Source organism: Sphaeramia orbicularis, chromosome 5, assembly GCF_902148855.1.
Source record: "Sphaeramia orbicularis chromosome 5, fSphaOr1.1, whole genome shotgun sequence".
In the NCBI taxonomy this organism is placed as follows: Eukaryota; Metazoa; Chordata; class Actinopteri; order Kurtiformes; family Apogonidae; genus Sphaeramia; species Sphaeramia orbicularis.
Genome location: NC_043961.1, coordinates 16,074,946 through 16,095,388, shown reverse-complemented (window position 1 = coordinate 16,095,388; position 20,443 = coordinate 16,074,946). Strand labels below are relative to the sequence as shown.

At 33.4% G+C, this 20,443-nt stretch overlaps 1 protein-coding gene across 1 annotated transcript in view; it reads right to left on the bottom strand.

The window, feature by feature from the left end:
- Positions 1 to 17,125, bottom strand: part of LOC115419505 (contactin-3-like) — a 243,382-nt gene extending 226,257 nt beyond the window's left edge. Inside the window, exons 1-2 of the mRNA XM_030134320.1 lie at positions 17,104 to 17,125; positions 9,801 to 9,975 (exon numbers count right to left, since the gene is read on the bottom strand). Coding sequence (XP_029990180.1) covers positions 9,801 to 9,975; positions 17,104 to 17,125 — 197 coding nt within the window. The remainder of the gene's footprint in view (positions 1 to 9,800; positions 9,976 to 17,103) is intronic.
- Between the last annotated feature and the right edge of the window lie 3,318 nt (positions 17,126 to 20,443).

The following is a 20,443-nucleotide window of genomic DNA, read 5'->3' as shown; positions in this document are numbered from 1 at the left end:
ACAGACAAACAGACAGACAGACAAACAAACAAACAAACAAACAAACAAACAAACAAACAAACAGACAGACAAACCCTGGCAAAAACATAACCTCCTTGGCGGAGGTAATAAAATAAAATAAATAAATAAATGCATGTTCATAATAAATCATTAAATCAAATCAAAAATCAGTCATTTAGATTATAATGAATGAATGAATGAATGAATAAATAAATAAATAAATGCATTTCATGATAAATCACTAAATCAAATCAAAAATCAGTCATTTAGATTAGAATGAATGAATGAATGAATAAATAATAGATAGATAGATAGATAGATAGATAGATAGATAGATAGATAGATAGATAGATAGATAGATAGATAGATAGATAGATAGATAGATAGATAGATAGATAGATAGATAGATAGATAGATAGATAGGTAAATGCATGTTCTTGATAAATCACTAAATCAAATAAAAAAATCAGTCATTTAGATTAGAATGAATGAATGAATGAATGAATAATAAATAAATAAAATAAAATAAAATAAATAAATAAATAAATGCATGTTAATGATAAATCACTAAATCAAATCAAGAATCACTCATTTAGATTAGAATGAATGAATGGATGAATGAATGGATGGATGAATGAATGAATGAATAATTGCATGTTCATGATAAATCAGTAAATCAAATAAAAAATCAGTCATTTAGATTAGAATCAATGAATCAATGAATGAATCAATGAATGAATCAATGAATGAATAATGAATAAATAAATAAATAAATAAATAAATAAATAAATAAATAAATAAATAAATAAATAAATAAATAAATGCATGTTCATGATAAATCACTAAATCAAATCAAGAATCAGTCATTTAGATTATAATGAATGAATGAATGAATGAATGCATGGGTGAATGCATGAATGAATGAATAAATAAATAAATAAATGCATGTTCATGATAAATCAGTAAATCAAATCAAAAATCAGTCATTTAGATTAGAATGAATGAATAAATGAATGAATAATAAACAAATAAATAAATAAATAATTGCATGTTCATGATAAATCACTAAATCAAATAAAAAAATCAGTCATTTAGATTATAATAAATGAATGAATGAATGAATAAATAAATCAATAAATCAATAAAGTAAAGGGTTGGTCTAAACCCAGTGTCTCTGGGGTTTATCTCCAGACTTCTTTCATTTCTCTGGTGGGTTTATGGTTGAACATCATACGTGCCATGGATTAAACCGTCTGCGATCAGAAGAACACATGATGTCAGTGACGAGCTTCATTTCTGAGCCCGTGAGTGAGTTTGAGTCTTAAAAAAGCTGCAAATCCATAATTGTGTCATGCCGCTGTATTCATCTTCCACTGTATTGTAAAGAATTACAGTGATTAAAGAGCGGCTCAGAACAAGCCCAGCGCTCCTTCTGCTTCTGCCTTTTACATCGAGTGCCAAACAGACTGTTCTAATTACTGTACACTGCAACTAAGGAATATCAAGAAAGAAAGAAAAAAAACAAAAAAAAACAACTTGTATCGAGGAAATGAGTCTTGTTTTTTTTGTTTTTTGTTTTTTTTTTCCTAAGATGAGAAATAGTCTTGTCAACCATGTTTTTCATTAAACAAGTAGCATCATCTTAAATATCCAGCAAACACTGAGCTACATTTAAACAGAAACAAGAAAAAACTGGAGTTTGTATAATATCACAGCAGAGAAACAGGGTTATTTTGTTTATTTTAACAGCGTGTGAGGGTGTTTATATGTGTTCATGTTATGTTCAAGTACACTCTGTAGATGTCAATGTTTTCACAGTAGGATTTTACTTTTTCCACTATAAAACATAGACAAAAGTTTTGAACTAATATTATTTATAGGTTATCTTATCATTTATAGTATTTTACTGAAAAAAAAATTACACTGAAGATATTAACAATTAACGGTGTCAAAATCATTCTAGTTCAGGGACCAAATGTGTGCAATTAATATGTACTACTTCTGACCACAATACTGTGAAATTTTTAATATTTCATACTGTATATATAACTTATTTTAACTTATTTTATGTTAGGACACACACATTTATTTACTATTGAAATCTATGGTTTTTATGCTTTTTATTCTATGTATGTCTGCACTGAAGGAGCTGCTTTTGAAATCCCAATGTGTATAGTGACATTAAAGGCATTCTATTTAATTTAATTTTATTTTATTTTACTTTATTCTATTTTATTTTATTCTATTTTATTTTGTTTTATTCTATTCTATTTATTTTATTTATTCTATTCTATTCTATTCTATTCTATTTTATTCTATTCTATTCTATTCTATTCTATTTTATTTTATTTATTCTATTTTATTCTATTCTATTCTATTCTATTTTATTTTATTTTATTTTATTTTTTTATTCTATTCTATTCTATTCTATTCTATTCTATTCTATTCTAAATACAGACCAATTGGATTGCAAGTGGATCTTGATTTAGTGTATTAAAAAAAAGGAAAATTACATGAAAATCTTTAATTTTTAAACCATTCTTGCACAAAAAATGTGAATATGTGAAATGTGAATGTAAGACCTGAACATGTCTTAACAGAAGTCTGTGTATTTGTACCAATATTCTGTCTGTTATTCCATGTTTTAGTTTATTTGTAGATCCGCTGTGATCTGTACGTTATGATGCACGTGTGTAAATGTGAAACTGAGGCAGAATGTTGTTAAAATAACATTTATTTATCTTACGAAATTTCAAATTTGTTCATGATATTCACATTTTTAAAGGATAGTTTGTAGATATAAACATTTTTCCAGATGTTATTTTAGTTTTTCATTCTAAAACAGTAGAAAAAAACTTTTGTATTGACATTATTTATAGGTTCTTATCATTTATAGAATTTTACTGAAACAATTTCACTCAAGATATTAACGATCAACGGTGTCAAAATCAAAATCAATGCAGTTCAGGGACTGAATACAGACCAACTGGATCGAAAGTGGATCTTGATTTAGTGTAAAAAAAAAAAAAAAGGAAAATTACATGAAAATCTTTTAATTTTTAAATCATGCTTGCACAAAAAATGTGAATAACCTGAAGTGTCTAAACAGAAGGGTGAGGTGAAGGGCGTCACAGATGGACAGTCCACGGCTGTTAGACTCAGAACTTCTGAACCAGACAAGTTTCACACAAATATTACACAGAATTCTAAAGGTTTAAACTCCATCTGAAACAGACTGAGGGCAACATTTAGACTCAAATAGTTTTACATGAAAAATATCAAAAACTACTGCGTCACCATCCATCCATCTGTCTATCCATCTGTCCGTCCGTCCATCCGTCCATCCATCCAGTTCTTCATTTCTATCCATCCATCCATCCATTCTGTCTGTCCACCTACCCATCCATCCATCCACCCATCCATCCATCCATCCATCCATCCATCCATTCTTTGATTTCAACCATTCCATCCATCCATCCATCCATCCATCCATCCATTACGTCTGTCCATCCATCCATCCATCCATCCGTCCATCCATCCATCCATCCATCCATCCATTCTTTGATTTCAACCATTCCATCCATCCATCCATCCATCCATCCAGTCCGTCTGTCCGCCCATCCATCCATCCATTCTTCCATCCATCCACCCATCCATCCATCCATCCATCCATCCATTCTTTGATTTCAACCATTCCATCCATCCATCCATCTATCCATCCAGTCCGTCCGTCTGTCTATCCATCCATTCTTCCATCCATCCATCCATTCTTTGATTTCAACCATTCCATCATCATCCATCCATCCATCCATCCATCCATTCTTTGATTTCAACCATTCCATCCATCCATCCATCCATCCAGTCCGTCTGTCCGCCCATCCATCCATCCATTCTTCCATCCATCCATCCATCCATCCATTCTTTGATTTCAACCATTCCATCATCCATCCATCTATCCATCCAGTCCGTCCGTCTGTCTATCCATCCATTCTTCCATCCATCCATCCATTCTTTGATTTCAACCATTCCATCATCATCCATCCATCCATCCATCCATCCATTCTTTGATTTCAACCATTCCATCCATCCATCCATCCATCCATCCATCCATCCATCCATCCATCCATCCATCCATCCATCCATCCATCCATCCATTCTTTGATTTCAACCATTCCATCCATCCATCCATCCGTTTTATTCTTCTCTTTTTCCCATTCTGCTTTTTTCAGTCCAAACCCAAAGGTTATTTTCTGTCGGATTTCTTTTCCACTATGTGTGTACAGTCCTTTGGGTTAAATCTGTGATAATCAGCTAATTGTCTTGACTTTATCCTAAACAGAATTAAGTCCAATCAGCCTCATCCTCTGCTTTTAACTCTCATCTATTGAACACATCACAAATACCTCATTTACAGAATGTCAATGCCTTCCTTCATTATCCTGCCAGTGTCATTTTGCCAAAGGTTACTCAATAATATAAAGATTTTATTAAGGACCGTTTATAGCTGTAGTTTTTTTTCTACCAAATTTACTGCATCGGTTTATTGGCACTTTTAACCCTTAAAGACCTGGAACTGTTTTTGTTCCAAATGACTTTTCTCCACATTTATTACATGATCATCCTCTATATTTTACAGTGAAACTCAATATTTTCTATAATTTGCTTTTTTACATACATTTTCTGTAGTTGTTCATTATTAGTCTTTGTACTGACTGCTAGAATAGAACAGAATAGAATAGAATAGAATAGATCTTTATTACTATTATTACTATCATTGTTAAGGAACAATAAAAATCGGTTTAGCAGCACATACTTAAAGTGCAAAAAAGATTATATAATTTTATATATCAAACAAAATACTAAGAAATATTGGTAATGTACAAAAAAAACTACAGATAAAATATTAAATATACAAATACTACTAAAATATACACAAACTCTAGACTACAGATAAGAAATGTGTACAAGCTATAATGATTGGTGGTTAATATATGATGTTATATTTCTTATACATTATCACCATTATTTTAGGATTATCGTATTTAATTTACTTATAATGTAGATTATCATAAAAGTGCAGATAAAACTGAAGAAAAAGTGTCATTTTCAGCACTTTATGCCAAAATTCAAGGGTTTTTGGTTAATTCTTCCCTTATTTCTCTAGTATTTTACTCTTTTTATTCTCATTTTACAAGTTTTTGTAAATTTTTTCCTATGAATAAATAAGGTGAAACTGCATTTTACACCAATTACTTACATGAATTGACAAGATTAATGGATCAACAGGTATTAAACAGTTTAGATCAGTAGGTGGTTTTGGTTTTTGAGGGTTAACAGACTAAATACAGGGTTCTGGATGTTATGAAACAAGGAATTCTCCTAATTTTTTCTAGTATTTGTATTTTATGCTGGAAAAACAGTTCTGAAAAGCTGAAACTTGAAAGGATGAATCTTTATTTTTGAAATGTCTGAGCGTATACATGAGACCGATCGGTTCGATGGGTTGTATTTTGTTCATTTTATTCCCATTTTACAAGGATTTGTTCATTTTTATGCCATATTTCAAGGGTTTTTGGTAAAAATTTTCCTAATTTTTCAAGTATTTTGCTCATTTTCTTCTCATTTTAGAAGGATTTGTTTCACTTTTATGCCATATCTCAAGGGATTTTGGTAACTTTTTTCCTTATTTTTCAAATATTTTGCTCATTTTCTTCTCATTTTAGAAGGATTTGTTCACTTCTATGCCATTTTTCAAGGGTTTTTGGTAAACTTTTTTCCTTATTTTTCAAATATTTTGCTCATTTTATTCTCATTTTAGAAGGATTTGTTCACTTCTATGCCATTTTTCAAGGGTTTTTGGTAAAATTTTTCCTTATTTTCCAAGTATTTTGCTCATTTTATTCTCATTTTAGAAGGATTTTTTCACTTTTACGCCATTTTTCAAGGGTTTTTGGAAAAGTTTTTCCTTATTTTTCTCGTATTTTGCTCATTTTATTCTGATTTTGGAAGGTTTTGTTCACTTTTATGCCATATTTCAAGGGTTTTTGGCAAAAAAAATTTCCTCATTTTTCAAGTATTTTGCTCATTTTATTCTCATTTTAGAAGGATTTGTTCACTTTTATGCCATTTTTCAAGGGTTTTTTGTTCATTTTCTCCTTATTTTTCTGGTATTGTGCTCATTTTATTTCCATTTGAGAAGGATTTGTTCATTTTTAGGTCATATTTCAAGGGTTTTTGGTTCATTTTTCCTTATTTCTCTAGTATTTTGCTGTTTTTCTCCTCACTTTAAATTTAATGAACTGGGGAAAATATGATGGAACAGGAAGTAATTCAGAATTAAGTATCACATATTGGCTGATTTGGAAAAAACACAACAGACAGGATGAAGCTGTTGGTTGTCTAATAACTGAAGGACGTTAAGAGAAATCAATAATTAAATGGGATAAATCTGACACTGATTAAAAACAGTTGAAATTCAGTTCTTGCACATGTTAAAGTTGTATTACAGATTCAATATTTTGCAGCAGTTTTGGAAGTTGGTGTGATGTCAGGTGTGATATGACAAAAGTACAATCTCTGCTAACTTTATTTCATGTTTCCACCTATTTCCCAAGTTTCCTCTGCATCAGTTGGTTTTCCAGGTTTGAAACCTTGTAAACGCTGATCGGAAACCCGTCGAGCATATGCTGGAAGAACAGTTCTGAAAAGCTGAAACTTGAAAGGATGAATCTTTATTTTGAAACGTCTGAGCGTATACATGAGACGATCGGTTTGATGGGTTGTTTTTATTTATTTTTTTTTTTTGCTCCAACATATGCAGCCGAGTTTTCAGATCACGGTTTACAAGGTTTCACAACTGGAAAACAAACTAAAAGATGAACAGCAGGAGAAGAGGGACGGATCTGAAACACACCGGAGAAATATATAAAAAGATCTGAAGCAGGGAAAACTCATATCTACAGGAGATTGTTATATCAAAACACTGACCCACATCTGAGTTTCAGTCAAAAATGATCTCCTTTCTAACTTTGACACAGTGACACTTGTTCAGTCTTTGCATTAACGTCCATTTGTCATGATCTGATCGTGAGTTTTCAGCTCTAATGTCTCTGATCACACTTTGGCACCACAGCCAACATGACCAATAAAATGAACAAAAATGAATAATAAACTAATAAAATAATAAGTAACATGAACAAAATAAGCCACAAACTGAGCACAATTGAAGAAATAATCATAAAATAAAAAAAAAAAATGGAGGAAAATGAACAAAATTAGCAACTAAATGAACAAAAATTAATAGAATATTTACAAAATAATAAATAACGTGAAAATGAAGTAAAAAAAAAAAAAAAAAAAAAAAAAGAATAAAATATGCAACAAGTAGTTGAATTTGGGCCCAGTAGTTTTTGTTTTGGCCTATTTTTTCTAAATCTAAATCTTTACAAAATCTCCTTTTTCTAACTCCAAAATGCAGTTACACAGTCAAAAGTCAGGAAAAACACAGTAAATAAATAACTAAATAACTAACTAAATCAACAAGAAAATGAAAATCACCTCAACACTAGAATGATGAACATAAATTGTGAACTGTAACACCTTTGATAGTTAATTTCACTTGATTTTGTTGATTATTTGTGACTTATTTTTGTTCTTTTCACTCATTTCTTGATTTTGATTCATATTTGTACTTTTCTTTAATTTTGTGGTTATTTTTTTTGTTCATTTTCTTCATTAATTTGTTCATTTTCATTCATTTAGAAATTTTTTGCAAATTTTTTTCATAGGTCAGTTCAGAGTTTGATTATTTTTGTTAAAATTTTTTATATCTATGAATATTCTGACAACTTGATTTTTTGTTAATATAAATTTTTAAATACCTGTTTGTAGTCAAGGAAAGCAGTTACATGGTCAAAACTAGGTAAAAACACAGTATTTAAAAAAAAAAAAAAAGGAAAATCACCACAACACTACAAACAACAGTAAAAACAAATAACACAAGGAAACTTTGTTAAAAACAAAAAAAAAAACAAAAAACAAAAAAAACAAACATTTATTTTTACAGTGAGTCGGGCTCACTCACTGCTCTGTGTTTTACCCTCCACTCTGCAGGTGGCGGGGGGTGAACTGAGCATGCTCAGATGTCAATGGAAAGAACAAGGCTATTCTATCAGCATCTATTCTGATCAGATCTGAGTTATTCATCCAAATACACTAAAAAGTAGAAACACTATTAATACATAAGTGTGGAGCATTACCTTGCTGAAGGCCATATACAATATAATAATTACATGCATCTTACACTGTAAGAAAACCACATCACCAGGAACCTTCATTACCTGGAACTTACACTATATGGACAAAAGTATGTGGACATGTTGAATTCAGGTGTTTCATTTCTAACAGGGGTCTGGGATACAAAACAATAATAACAAATGTCAGAATATAGTTTTATAATGGGATAAATATCATTGCATTGGTTTGGTTTAAATTGTTATCTTTGCTTCCAAATGATTTTGACTTAATTTCTCTCAACATTGATTTTTTTTTTTTATTTATTTTTTTTTTATCCATGACAACGATTTTAAATGTTCTACCTTTAAATTTCTAAAATATTTTTCATGCTCTGACTGTAAATAATAATTTTCTACCACAACTAACCATCTACTTTCTTCACATCTCACTGAGGACGAAAAATCTAACATTAAACTTTAAGGAAATATTGATGTTAATAAACAAAATAGCAATCTATATGGCAGTGGTTTCCAACCTTTTTTGGCTCGTGACCCCATTTTAACATCAAAACTTTCTGGCGACCCCAGACATTTAAAACAGAGCCTTTTTTTTTTTTTTTTTTGCTAAAACTTATTTGTTTTTGATCATGTAATAGTTTGCTATACTATGTTTCAAATAAACATTAATTTTAGATGACAGTTAGTCTATATAATGTATATTATTATGGACGGAGGCAGAAAAGCCAGGTGTAGATTACTGCACAAAGTGTGAATTAGATTTTCCTTGGTCAGGATATGTACAGTCAGTCCAGCTTGGATTTACAAGGCTGACAATTAATACTGAACTAACAAGAACTCAAACTATGAATTATGAAAGAGCTGCAGCATCTGAAACTGACCACAATGAACATTTTGAAAGATAAACAGAACCACAGTGCTTCAGTTTCAGACTAACAGTTTGTCAGGTCTTTTATGGATTAAGATTGTGTCTGTCAACTCACCACATATTTTTAAGAGTAAGGTTTTATTTTTATTTTTATCAGTTACTAGAAATTTCAGGCGACCAATGTAGGGTCCCGACCCCAAGGTTGAAAAACACTGCTATATCAATCAATCAACCTTTATTTATAAAGCGCTTTTCATGCACAGGTGCAACACAAAGTGCTTTACAGAATTAAAAACAATTACACAATAAAAACAGAAAAACAATTACAAAGAAAACCCCTCCCTCCCACCCTCCATACTAGACACGCACACACACACACACACACACTATATGGACATAAATATAGGACACATCATGTCTACAACTGTAAGATGTCCTGTTCATGAGGATTTAAGAAATATACTGTATTTATTTAAACCAAACTAACTAATGCAATGATATTTATCCTAGTATAAAACTATATTCTGACATTTGTCATCATTCTTTTGTATCCCAGACCCCTGTTAAGAAAAGAAAACACCAGAATTCAACGTGTCCACATACTTTTGTCCACAAAGTTTATATTCATTTCCCATTCCGTCCCTGATCCTGTGCGTTGGCAGTGAATTGGATTAACCCACCTGTAAAGGGGCGGTGGGCTTCCCTGGGCTTCGCAGCTGAACACCACCTCCCTGTTCTTCTCCACCGTCTCCACAGGATACACGATGCTTCCAGGCTGTTTGGTGAAGACAGGACTCTGCAGGACGCCGCTCACTGAGGGACGACAACCAAAAAGACGACTCGATGTTATTCCAACTCAGATGGCGGCGGCTGGTGAAGCAAGCCAATAAGACAGACGCACAAACAGGTCGATGCTGCTCAAAGTGATTAGAGCAGGGGTGTCAAACAGGTGGTCCGTGGGCCAAAACAGGCCCACCAAGGGTCCAATCGGCCCACGGGATGAATTTCCAAAGTGTAAAAAATACACTGAAGATTTTAACAATCGATTTAGTTCAGGTTCCACATATTTAGTGATTTAGTGATTTATTCCGAACATGCAATGAAATTTAACATATATGCACTTGCAAAACATACGTAATAATACAAATATCAAGAATCATAAGAATCTTAGACAGAAGAAAGCACAATAATTCCATTTACATGCCCGAAAAGGGGTGGGAAGAAGTATAACTTATTTAATCCCACCCCCTCTCCCTACAATATTATTAATAATATATGTCCCTCTTCCTTTTACATTACTCTTCTACATTTATATATCTATTCACACACACACAAACACACATACACACACACTCATTCATCCATATACACATATATACGTTTATACATATACACACATACAAATACACATATAATCTTTTACCAATGCCTTTCTTAGTTGTGCTAGCGAATAAATAAACAATTAATAACTAACTCAAGGAAGGAAATATATACATATATAGACCAATAAGATCTAAAATAAAATAACATAATAACATACAAATATGACAACTACAAATTTTCATCTTGGTTTAACCCATAAAGACCCACTGCTACTTTTGTGTCAGTTTTTTTTTTTTTTTTTTTTTTTTTTCATTTAACCTTTCTTAAGCGATTTATCTTATATTATCTTCTGTATTTTGCATTTTATCAGCATAAATCTGGTATTTTCCTACATTTGATTCACTGATCATGGAAATGTTCATAAAAGCTCAGATTAAAGTTGAGGGTTATTGTATCAAAAACAGAGAAAACTGAAGAAAAGTGACTTTTTCTGTCAAATATAACATTAACTGAACATAAACCAGGCATTTCCATCCACTGTCATTGATCCAACTCCATGGGTTTTACTGGTGAATCAATGTTGTGGAAGATGACGGTGTTTCCATGGTAACAATGGAGCCATATCTGACGACGATGAAAGATGAAAAACTGTATTTACACCAATTATTTACATGGATTGATAGGATTAGTGGATCAACAGGTATTTAACAGTTTAGATCAGTGGATGGTTTTGGTTGACAGTGGCTGTTTGAGTCTTTATGGGTTAATATAAAAAAATATATATATTACTCACTAAACAATAAAATGTGAATAACCTGAACCAATATGAACAACCTGAAATGTAAAGAAAATTAAGTGCAATTGTACCAATATTCTGCCTGTTACTAAATATTTTGTGCGTTTGTAGATCCACTGTGATCTGTAAGTGTGTTATTCATTTCGAAAAAACTCATTGAGATTAAAACCTTGTTTGCAAGAGTGTCCTGGCAATAATAAGATGAGATGTAATATTGTTGAAACTGTTCTTATTTTAGTTCCGAACTCCAAAATTTCAACAATATTATGTCTGTGTAACACTGCGTGTAATGCACATGTATAAATGATATATCGAGGTATTAATATTGTTAAAATTGCTCTTATTTTTCTCCTAAATTAAACATTTTCAGGTTGTGAAAAGATAGTTTGTAAATGCACAGGGTGGGGAAGCAAAATTTACAATATTTGAGGCAGGGATTGAAAGACAGTGTATGACCAATTAGTTTATTCAAAGTCATGAGAATTATTTGCCACAAGAAAATTTCCATAATAGAAAATGTTTTTATTCTATGTGTCCTCCTTCTTTCTCAATAACTGCCTTCACACACTTCCTGAAACTTGCGCAAGTGTTCCTCAAATATTCGGGTGACAACTTCTCCCATTCTTCTTTAATAGTATCTTCCAGACTTTCTCGTAATAGTTTTGCTCATAGTCATTCTCTTCTTTCCATTATAAACAGTCTTTATGGACACTCCAACTATTTTTGAAATCTCCTTTGGTGTGACGAGTGCATTCAGCAAATCACACACTCTTCGACGTTTGCTTTCCTGATTACTCATATGGGCAAAAGTTTGTGAAAAGGTATGGATAATAGTGTTAGGTATGATTATGACATCAATATATGTTTGGTTTCAAAACAATTGACGTAGTGTCTGCTGAGAAAAAACAACTAAATGTTCATTGTAAATTTTGCTTCCCCACCCTGTAAATATTTTCATAATTTATTGTTATTTTTTGCACTAAAACAACAAGAAAATCTTGTAGTTGTCATTATTTATAGGTTAAAAAAGGAAATATACAATGCAAAATGTTCAAATAGTGTTAAATAGTGAAAGAAAAAAACAAAAAACTTTAACAGTAAGTTATTATTTTACTGGTCCAACCCATTTGAGATTAAATATGGCTGAAAGTGGAACGTGGAAGAAAATGAGTTTGACACCTCTGGATAGAAATAGAAAACAAAACAAAAAAAACAGCACAAGAAGACAAAACATATCAATTGCAACCTCCTGTCACAACAAGAAGACTGATTTGAGGCGAGACGCGTCTTTAACGGCTATTAAGGTGTGAGGTAATAGGATATAGAGCCTGATTTATACTGAACAATCGCCTGGAAAAACACCCTCATTTGCTTTTGTCAGCTTTGCTTGTTATGCCTTTTATTTACTTATTTGTTCCAGCCGTGTCAGATATTATGTGTCCGATGCGGAGGTTTAATCACTCGGTTTCATGTGGTTAGAGCTTTTTGTTCTAAGTGACACAACACCAGTCTCGGTTTTCAACACCAGGCGGCCCATTAAAGCGCTGTGTTTCCACCACCATTTCCAAAGTATCCGCCAAACTCAGAAGACGAGGAAAAATAACAGATGTGATTACTCTTATTTGTTTACCGCAGCTCGACTCTTTTCATTTTTTAACCCAGTGCTACTTATAAATAAAATTGGTCTAGGCCTGTAGATGTGGTTTATACTATTAGTGTTTAATATAACTGTCCCTGTGCTGCTGTAACGCTGCAATTTCCCTGTTATAGGACTAATAATAAAAAATAAAAATCTTATCTTAATTTAGAATTACGTATTGAACTTGTAAAACCCAGTGGTACTTTTGTGGCAGTTCCTAAAATTAATTTTTACTCTATTTAAGTGATTTTATCACCATTTATTATAATATTGTGTAAATGGGTCGGACCAGTAAAAGAATAGCTTTACTTTACTGTTACTGTTACAGTTTTTTTGTTTTTTTTGTCTTTTACTATTTAATACTATTTGAATATTTGGCATTGTATATTTCCTTTTTAACCTGTAAATAATGACAACCACAAGATTTTCTCATTGTTTTATTGCAAAAAATAACATAAATTATGAAAATATTTACATTTACAAATTATCTTTTCACAAAAAAAGATGTGAATAACCTGAACATTTTAATTTAAGAGAAAAATAAGAGCAATTTTAACAATATTATGCCTTGACATATTATTTATACATGTGCATTACACACAGTGTTACACAGAGAGTTTGGAACTAAAATAAGAACAGTTTCAAACCAATATTACGTCCATTTACAATAATAAAATTTGATTGATTGATTTGATTGGTTTTCCCCTGTAAGTTGCTTTGGAAAAAAGCATCTGCCAAATGCATAAATGTAAATGTAAATATTATTCTCTCTATTTCCGGGTTGTTCAGTGAAAATCATGTATTTTGCTTCATTTAAAGGAGTGATATTTTGCTTTTTTAAATGGAATTATCATTTTCAAACATGTCCCTGTGGTCTACATAAACTGTAACTGCTCTGCTTGGGTCTGAATTCTTCATTAATTCAACTCCACAGGTCCATCTTCAACCCTATTTCTGAGTAATGACACCAAAAAGGTGGTTTGGAGCGCTGGCCCTTAAATGCACATGAGCCACTTCAAGCCCCGCCCCTCCAGGTTGTTGGCTGTGCTGCTCTGTCCCGTTCAACCAACAACTGAACATTTTAGGTAATCGGCTCGAAGTTTGGACATACAACAATTATGTCGTACTCTGAGAAATGTTCATCGGAAGTCTTGACCTTATATGTGCAAATGTCATTGATGTAGCCAGTTATAAAACGTAACAAATTAAGCAGAAATTGACACGGGTTGTAGAAATCCACTCGAATTTTTGCTGGAATGAATATAAAGATAGCTTTGCAGCACCTGGACGGTTCAAATTCAAACTTTATGAACTATTAGGGTCCAAATACACAAATAAATGAACCAAAACTAATAAAAGTGGGTTTAGCAAAATATGACCCCTTTAAATTATTGATCATTGCTTTTAACTGATCATTAACGGTCCGATTAAGTTGAGGGTTATTAAATCAGAAACAGAGAAAGCGGAAGAAAAAGTGACTTTTTCAGCAAAATCTATCATTAACTGAACATAAACCCAGTGTGTCCATCCACTGTCATTGATCCAACTCCATTGGTTTTACTGGTGAATCAATGTTGTAGAAGATGACGGTGTTTCCACGTCAACAAATTCTAATATGAAATAACAAAATCATTTTTCTACATAAGCTCCACTAGAGTCTAAACACTTTTGGAATCTATGTTTCATGGATACAGTCCTTCTTTGTAGAATTACCGAGGCCGTCTTCGACACAGTCTTCGTCTTAAACGTGTCTAAACATTTTGACTCTCCCTCGTATGTTTTATACTATCAGTGGTTTAATTTTACTATCCTTATGTCGCCGCAACACTGCAAATTTCCTTGTTGTGGGACTAATTAAGTATTATGTCATCTTATCTTGTTTTAGGATATCACATTTAATTTACTTATAATGTAGATGGTCATAAAGCTTAGAGAAAACTGAAAAAAAGTGTAATTTTCAGCAAAAAAATATCATTGATGATGTAAAAACCCAGTGTGTCCATCCACTGTCATTGATCCAACTCCATTGGTTTTACTGGGAATCAATGTTGTAGAAGATGACGGTGTTTCCACGTTCAACAAAAATTATTATATAAAATAACAAAATCATTTTTTTGCATAAGCTCCACTAGAGTCTAAACACTTTTGGAATCTATGTTTCCATGGATACAGTCCTTCTTTGTAGAATTACCAAGGCCGTCTCGACACAGTCTTCGTCTTAAACGAGTTTAAACATTTTGACTCTCCCTCGTATGTTTTATACTATCAGTGGTTTAATTTACTATCCTTATGTCGCCGCAACACTGCAAATTTCCTTGTCGTGGGACTAATTAAGTATTATGTCATCTTATCTTGTTTTAGGATTATCACATTTAATTTACTTTTTATGTAGATGGTCATAAAAGCTTAGAGAAAACTGAAAAAAAGTGTAATTTTCAGCAAAAAATATCACTGATGATATAAAAACCCAGTGTGTCCATCCACTGTCATTGATCCAACTCCATTGGTTTTACTGGTGAATCAATGTTGTAGAAGATGACGGTGTTTCCACGTTCAACAAAATTATTATATAAAATAACAAAATCATTTTTTTGCATAAGCTCCACTAGAGTCTAAACACTTTTGGAATCTATGTTTCCATGGATACAGTCCTTCTTTGTAGAATTACCAAGGCTGTCTTCAACATAGTCTTTGGCTTAAATGTGTCTAAACATACTGACTCTCCCTCGTATGTTTTATACTATTAGTGGTTTAATTTTACTAGCCTTCTTTAGCCATAACACTGCAAATTTCCTTGTCGTGGGACTAATTAAGTATTATGTCATCTTATTTTAGGATTATCGCATTTAATTTACTTCTTATGTAGATGGTCATAAAAGCTTAGAGAAACTGAAAAAAAGTGTAATTTTCAGCAAACAAATATCATTGATGATATAAAACCAGTGTTGTCCATCCACTGTCATGATCCAACTCCATTGGTTTTACTGGTGAATCAGTGTGTAGAAGATGACGGTGTTTCCACGTTCAACAAAATTATTATATAAAATAACAAAATCATTTTTTTGCATAAGCTCCACTAGAGTCTAAACACTTTTGAATCTATGTTTCCATGGATACAGTCCTTCTTTGTAGAATTACCAAGGCCGTCTTCGACACCGTCTTCGTCTTAAACGAGTTTTAAACATTTTGGACCTCTCCCTCGTATGTTTTATACTATCAGTGGTTTAATTTACTATCCTTATGTCGCCGCAACACTGCAAATTTCCTTGTCGTGGGACTACTTAAGTATTATGTCATCTTATCTTGTTTTAGGATTATCACATTAATTACTTTTTATGTAGATGGTCATAAAAGCTTAGAGAAAACTGAAAAAAAGTGTAATTTTTAGCAAAAATATCATTGATGATGTAAAAACCCAGTGTGTCCATCCACTGTCCATTGATCCAACTCCATTGGTTTTACTGGTGAATAATGTTGGTAAAAGATGACGGTGTTTCCATGGTAACTACAGAGCCTCTGAATGTCCAAATGGGTCATATCTGATGACATTGAAAATATGAATAACTGATTTTACCCCAGTTCTTTACATGTACTGATAGGATTAGTGGATCAACAGGCATTGAACATTCATATCAGTAGTTGGTTCTGGTCGGTGGTGGATGTTTGGGTCTTTATGGGTCGAAGTCAAGGAATTGGAAGCAGTGAAAATGCCAATCAACAGATATGAGTATAAGTCACTTACTGTGGATTTTTGTCAAATTTTACCCCAAGTGAAAAGAAATCTTTTAACACTTATGAAATCTGAGGAAAACAGCAATCTAAGCCGTAAGAAATTTGTTTTGAATAGTGAGTTTTTCCCTTTGGATGTGTGGGCTCCAATCTGCTGTCACACTGAATAATGGATTTAGAATGATTAATTTTTCGTCAAAAATATGGTTCAAACATCACAAGACTGAACATTTTCTGCACCGGAATGCTTTGACGTTAAAGTAGTACATGTACGCTGTAAGTATGTGGAAGTGAAAGTGGTTTTATTAGTCATCAAGGGTCAAAATGTCTGACTTTCACTTCCACCTAAATGTAATTTTCATTAAACCTTTACCCTCAATATATAAAATGCTTCTTCAGAACATACTCGAAACTAATAACCATGACAACATTACAAAGGTGAGTCTGTTCTAGTTAAAGCCCCTCAGACATTATAGAAGTGTTTTATTTGAAGTACTTCTCAGTGCATTGACCTCCATATCTAGAATAGAGTGTTGAGTGTGCCTTTGACAAAAGCCTTTACAGGCGAGGAAATATATATATATATATATATATATATATATATTATAGATATATATTATATATATATATATATATATATATATATATATATATGTTGTATCTATTTTTAAAGAACATGAAACTGAGGTGTAGAGGCACTTATTCTGAAAGGTTTCCTCTTGATCTGAGGCTTGAGGTGTTTGACAAAAGCACCAGCCAAAGTAAACGATTTGGAGAGTAAGTCAAGAGTCTACACTCTTTTAACAAAGGATGTGTTTTTATTTTCTTCAGATCACATTTCTAGGAACAGGGATCATACTTTTTGACGTTTCTTACATGCATATGTTTAGTTTTATGTAGAACTGTGTCATGTTGATAGTCACATACAGGGTGGGGAAGCAAAATTTACAATGAACATTTAGTTGTTTTTCTCAGCAGGCACTACGTCAATTGTTTTGAAACCAAAACAATATTGATGTCATAATCATACCTAACACTATTATCCATACCTTTTCACAAACTTTTGCCCATATGAGTAATCAGGAAAGCAAACGGCAAAGAGTGTGTGATTTGCTGAATGCACTCGTCACACCAAAGGAGATTTCAAAAATAGTTGGAGTGTCCATAAAGACTGTTATAATGGAAAGAAGAGAAGACTATGAGCAAACTATTACCAGAAAGTCTGGAAGATACTATTAAAGAAGAATGGGAGAGTTGTCACCCGAATATCTGAGGAACACTGCGTAAGTTTCAGGAACTGTGTGAAGGCAGTTATTGAGAAAGAAGGAGACACATAGAATAAAAGCATTTTCTATTATGTCAATTTCTTGTGGCAAATAAATTCTCATGACTTTCAATAAACTAATTGGTCATACACTGTCTTTCAATCCCTGCCTCAAAATATTGTAAATGTTGCTTCCCCACCCTGTACTGTTATTTCCACTGTGTTAGTTTTTCAGAAAATCAAAAACCAAGTAAAAATGTAGTTTGGTTTGATATCTAATAATGTTGCAGGGGTTAGGGTGTAAATTGTCAGACTGGGATTATTAACCAGACCACAGTAAAACACCCCCCCCCCCCCCATCTGAAAATCAGGCAAAGATATGCTTAGAACTTGGAATGAAGTCAGAGTAGATTTATGTCTCTAAACATTGGTGACCTCGAGTTTCTGACTTCCTATCAGTGCTCAGTAGTAACCTATATTGATATGTCTAAGCATGACATGTTATAAACCATCTAAATATGGACCAGTATTAGCACAGCACAGTTTTAATATTTGAAAATTCGTAAAAATTTAAAAAATCTAAATTTCTCAAAACTGTTGAAACAAACATTGTAGACAACGTCCCAAGGAAGCTAAATGTAAAAAAAAATTTAAATGGATCAGACTAGTAGTTTTGTTAGGAGACGATGTTTAAAAAATTGCTAACAAAGACGGCAGCAAGATGATGATGAAGGCGACAACCAAGGCGACAACTACGGCGATGACAAAGGTGACACCAAAATGACAACAAATGGTGGCGACGAAGACGACGACGACAATGAAGATGACAAGATGAGAACAACGATGAAGGCGACGATTGAAGGCAACGTCGATGATTCCAAAGACGACGACAATGAAGACGATGACGGCGACAAAGGCAATGACAATGGCAATGACAAAGGCGACGACAAAGACGATGACAAAGGTGACAACAAAGGCGAAGACAAAGATGACGACAAAGGCAATGGCAAAGGCAATGACAAAGGCACGACAAAGGCAACGACATAAACAACGACAAAGGCGATGACAAAGGCGACAACAATGAAGACGACGATAAAGACAACGACAGCACCAAAGATGACGACAACGAATATGATGACGAAGACAACAGCAAAGATGATGACGATAAGGACGACAACAAAGGCAACGACGAAGGCACGACGAAGGCGACGATGAAGGCGACAAAGACGATGACAAAGGCAACGATGACGACAAAGACAACGACAATGAATATGATGACGAAGACAACAGCAAAGATGACGACGATAAGGACGACAACAAAGGCAACAACGAAGACAACAATGAGGCAACGACAAAGGCAATGACAAAGGCAACGACAAAGGCGACGAAGAGGACAAGGCAACGAAGGCGACAAAGACGATGACAAAGGCGACGACGACGACAAAGACGACAATGAATATGATGACGAAGACGTCGACAAAGATGACGACGATAAGGACGACGACAAAGGCAACGACAAAGGCAACGATGAAGGCAATGACAAAGGTGATTACTGAGACGACAATGAGACGACGAAGAGGACTAAGGCAACAAAGGCGACAAAGACAATGACAAAGGCGACGACGACGACAAAGACCACGACAATGAATATGATGACGAAGATGACGACAAAGACGACGATAAAGATGACGACAATAAGGACGACAACAAAGGCAACAACACGAAAACGGACACAGTGCCTTCACAGTAGCTCGTGGCCAATCGGTCGCTGAGTTAATAAGATGAAGCGGAGCATCTAAACAGTCCACCCAGGTAGAAGTAAAAGGTGAACCATGCTGTCTTCTACTGTGTCTGTGCCAAATTACCAAGACGTTTAATTTTGTCTAATACCATCCAAACAACAAACAGGTTGAACACACACTCTGGACTGTTCCCATCAGTTAAACATCTGTTAAAACACATCACAAATATCGACTTGAGACGTCTACATCTTCTTTTAATGATCTTTGTTGTTTTGTCAAAGGTAAGATAAGACGAACTAATCCAACAGAGAGTCTTTGCAGCGGTGGGTTGATGCCCATTTGCTGCTGTTTTAAGTATTTATGATACACTTGGCCTATGGGGCTCCGAGGAATAACATATATCAGGATACACAGCAAAAATCTATTAGTGCAGGTCAGATTCTGTCTTTTCAGGGGATTTATTTACAAAAGAAACAACAAAAAACATGACCTGCCTTGTTTTGCAACTTGCAAACAGTGATATTATTAGCAAGTCATGACAGATAGCGGCTATATGAACCCTCTTTAACCAAACAGCAGACTACCCTGCTAATAAGCAACCGGCGACGAAAAAGTAGACTTTTGTTTACTTGCTTAGCACTTCTCAGTAGCCTTTACTGTCATGCTGAGGCCTTGATGTTTGGTACAGAGGCATACATCTAAACAGACTGCATTAGGCTGAGGAACACATATACCAGGAAAACTCTGGGTCTGAGGCATAGTCCGAACATTTACTGAGCCACAAATCAGGTTAGCGTAACAGTATATATTTATACACACTAAATGTTTGG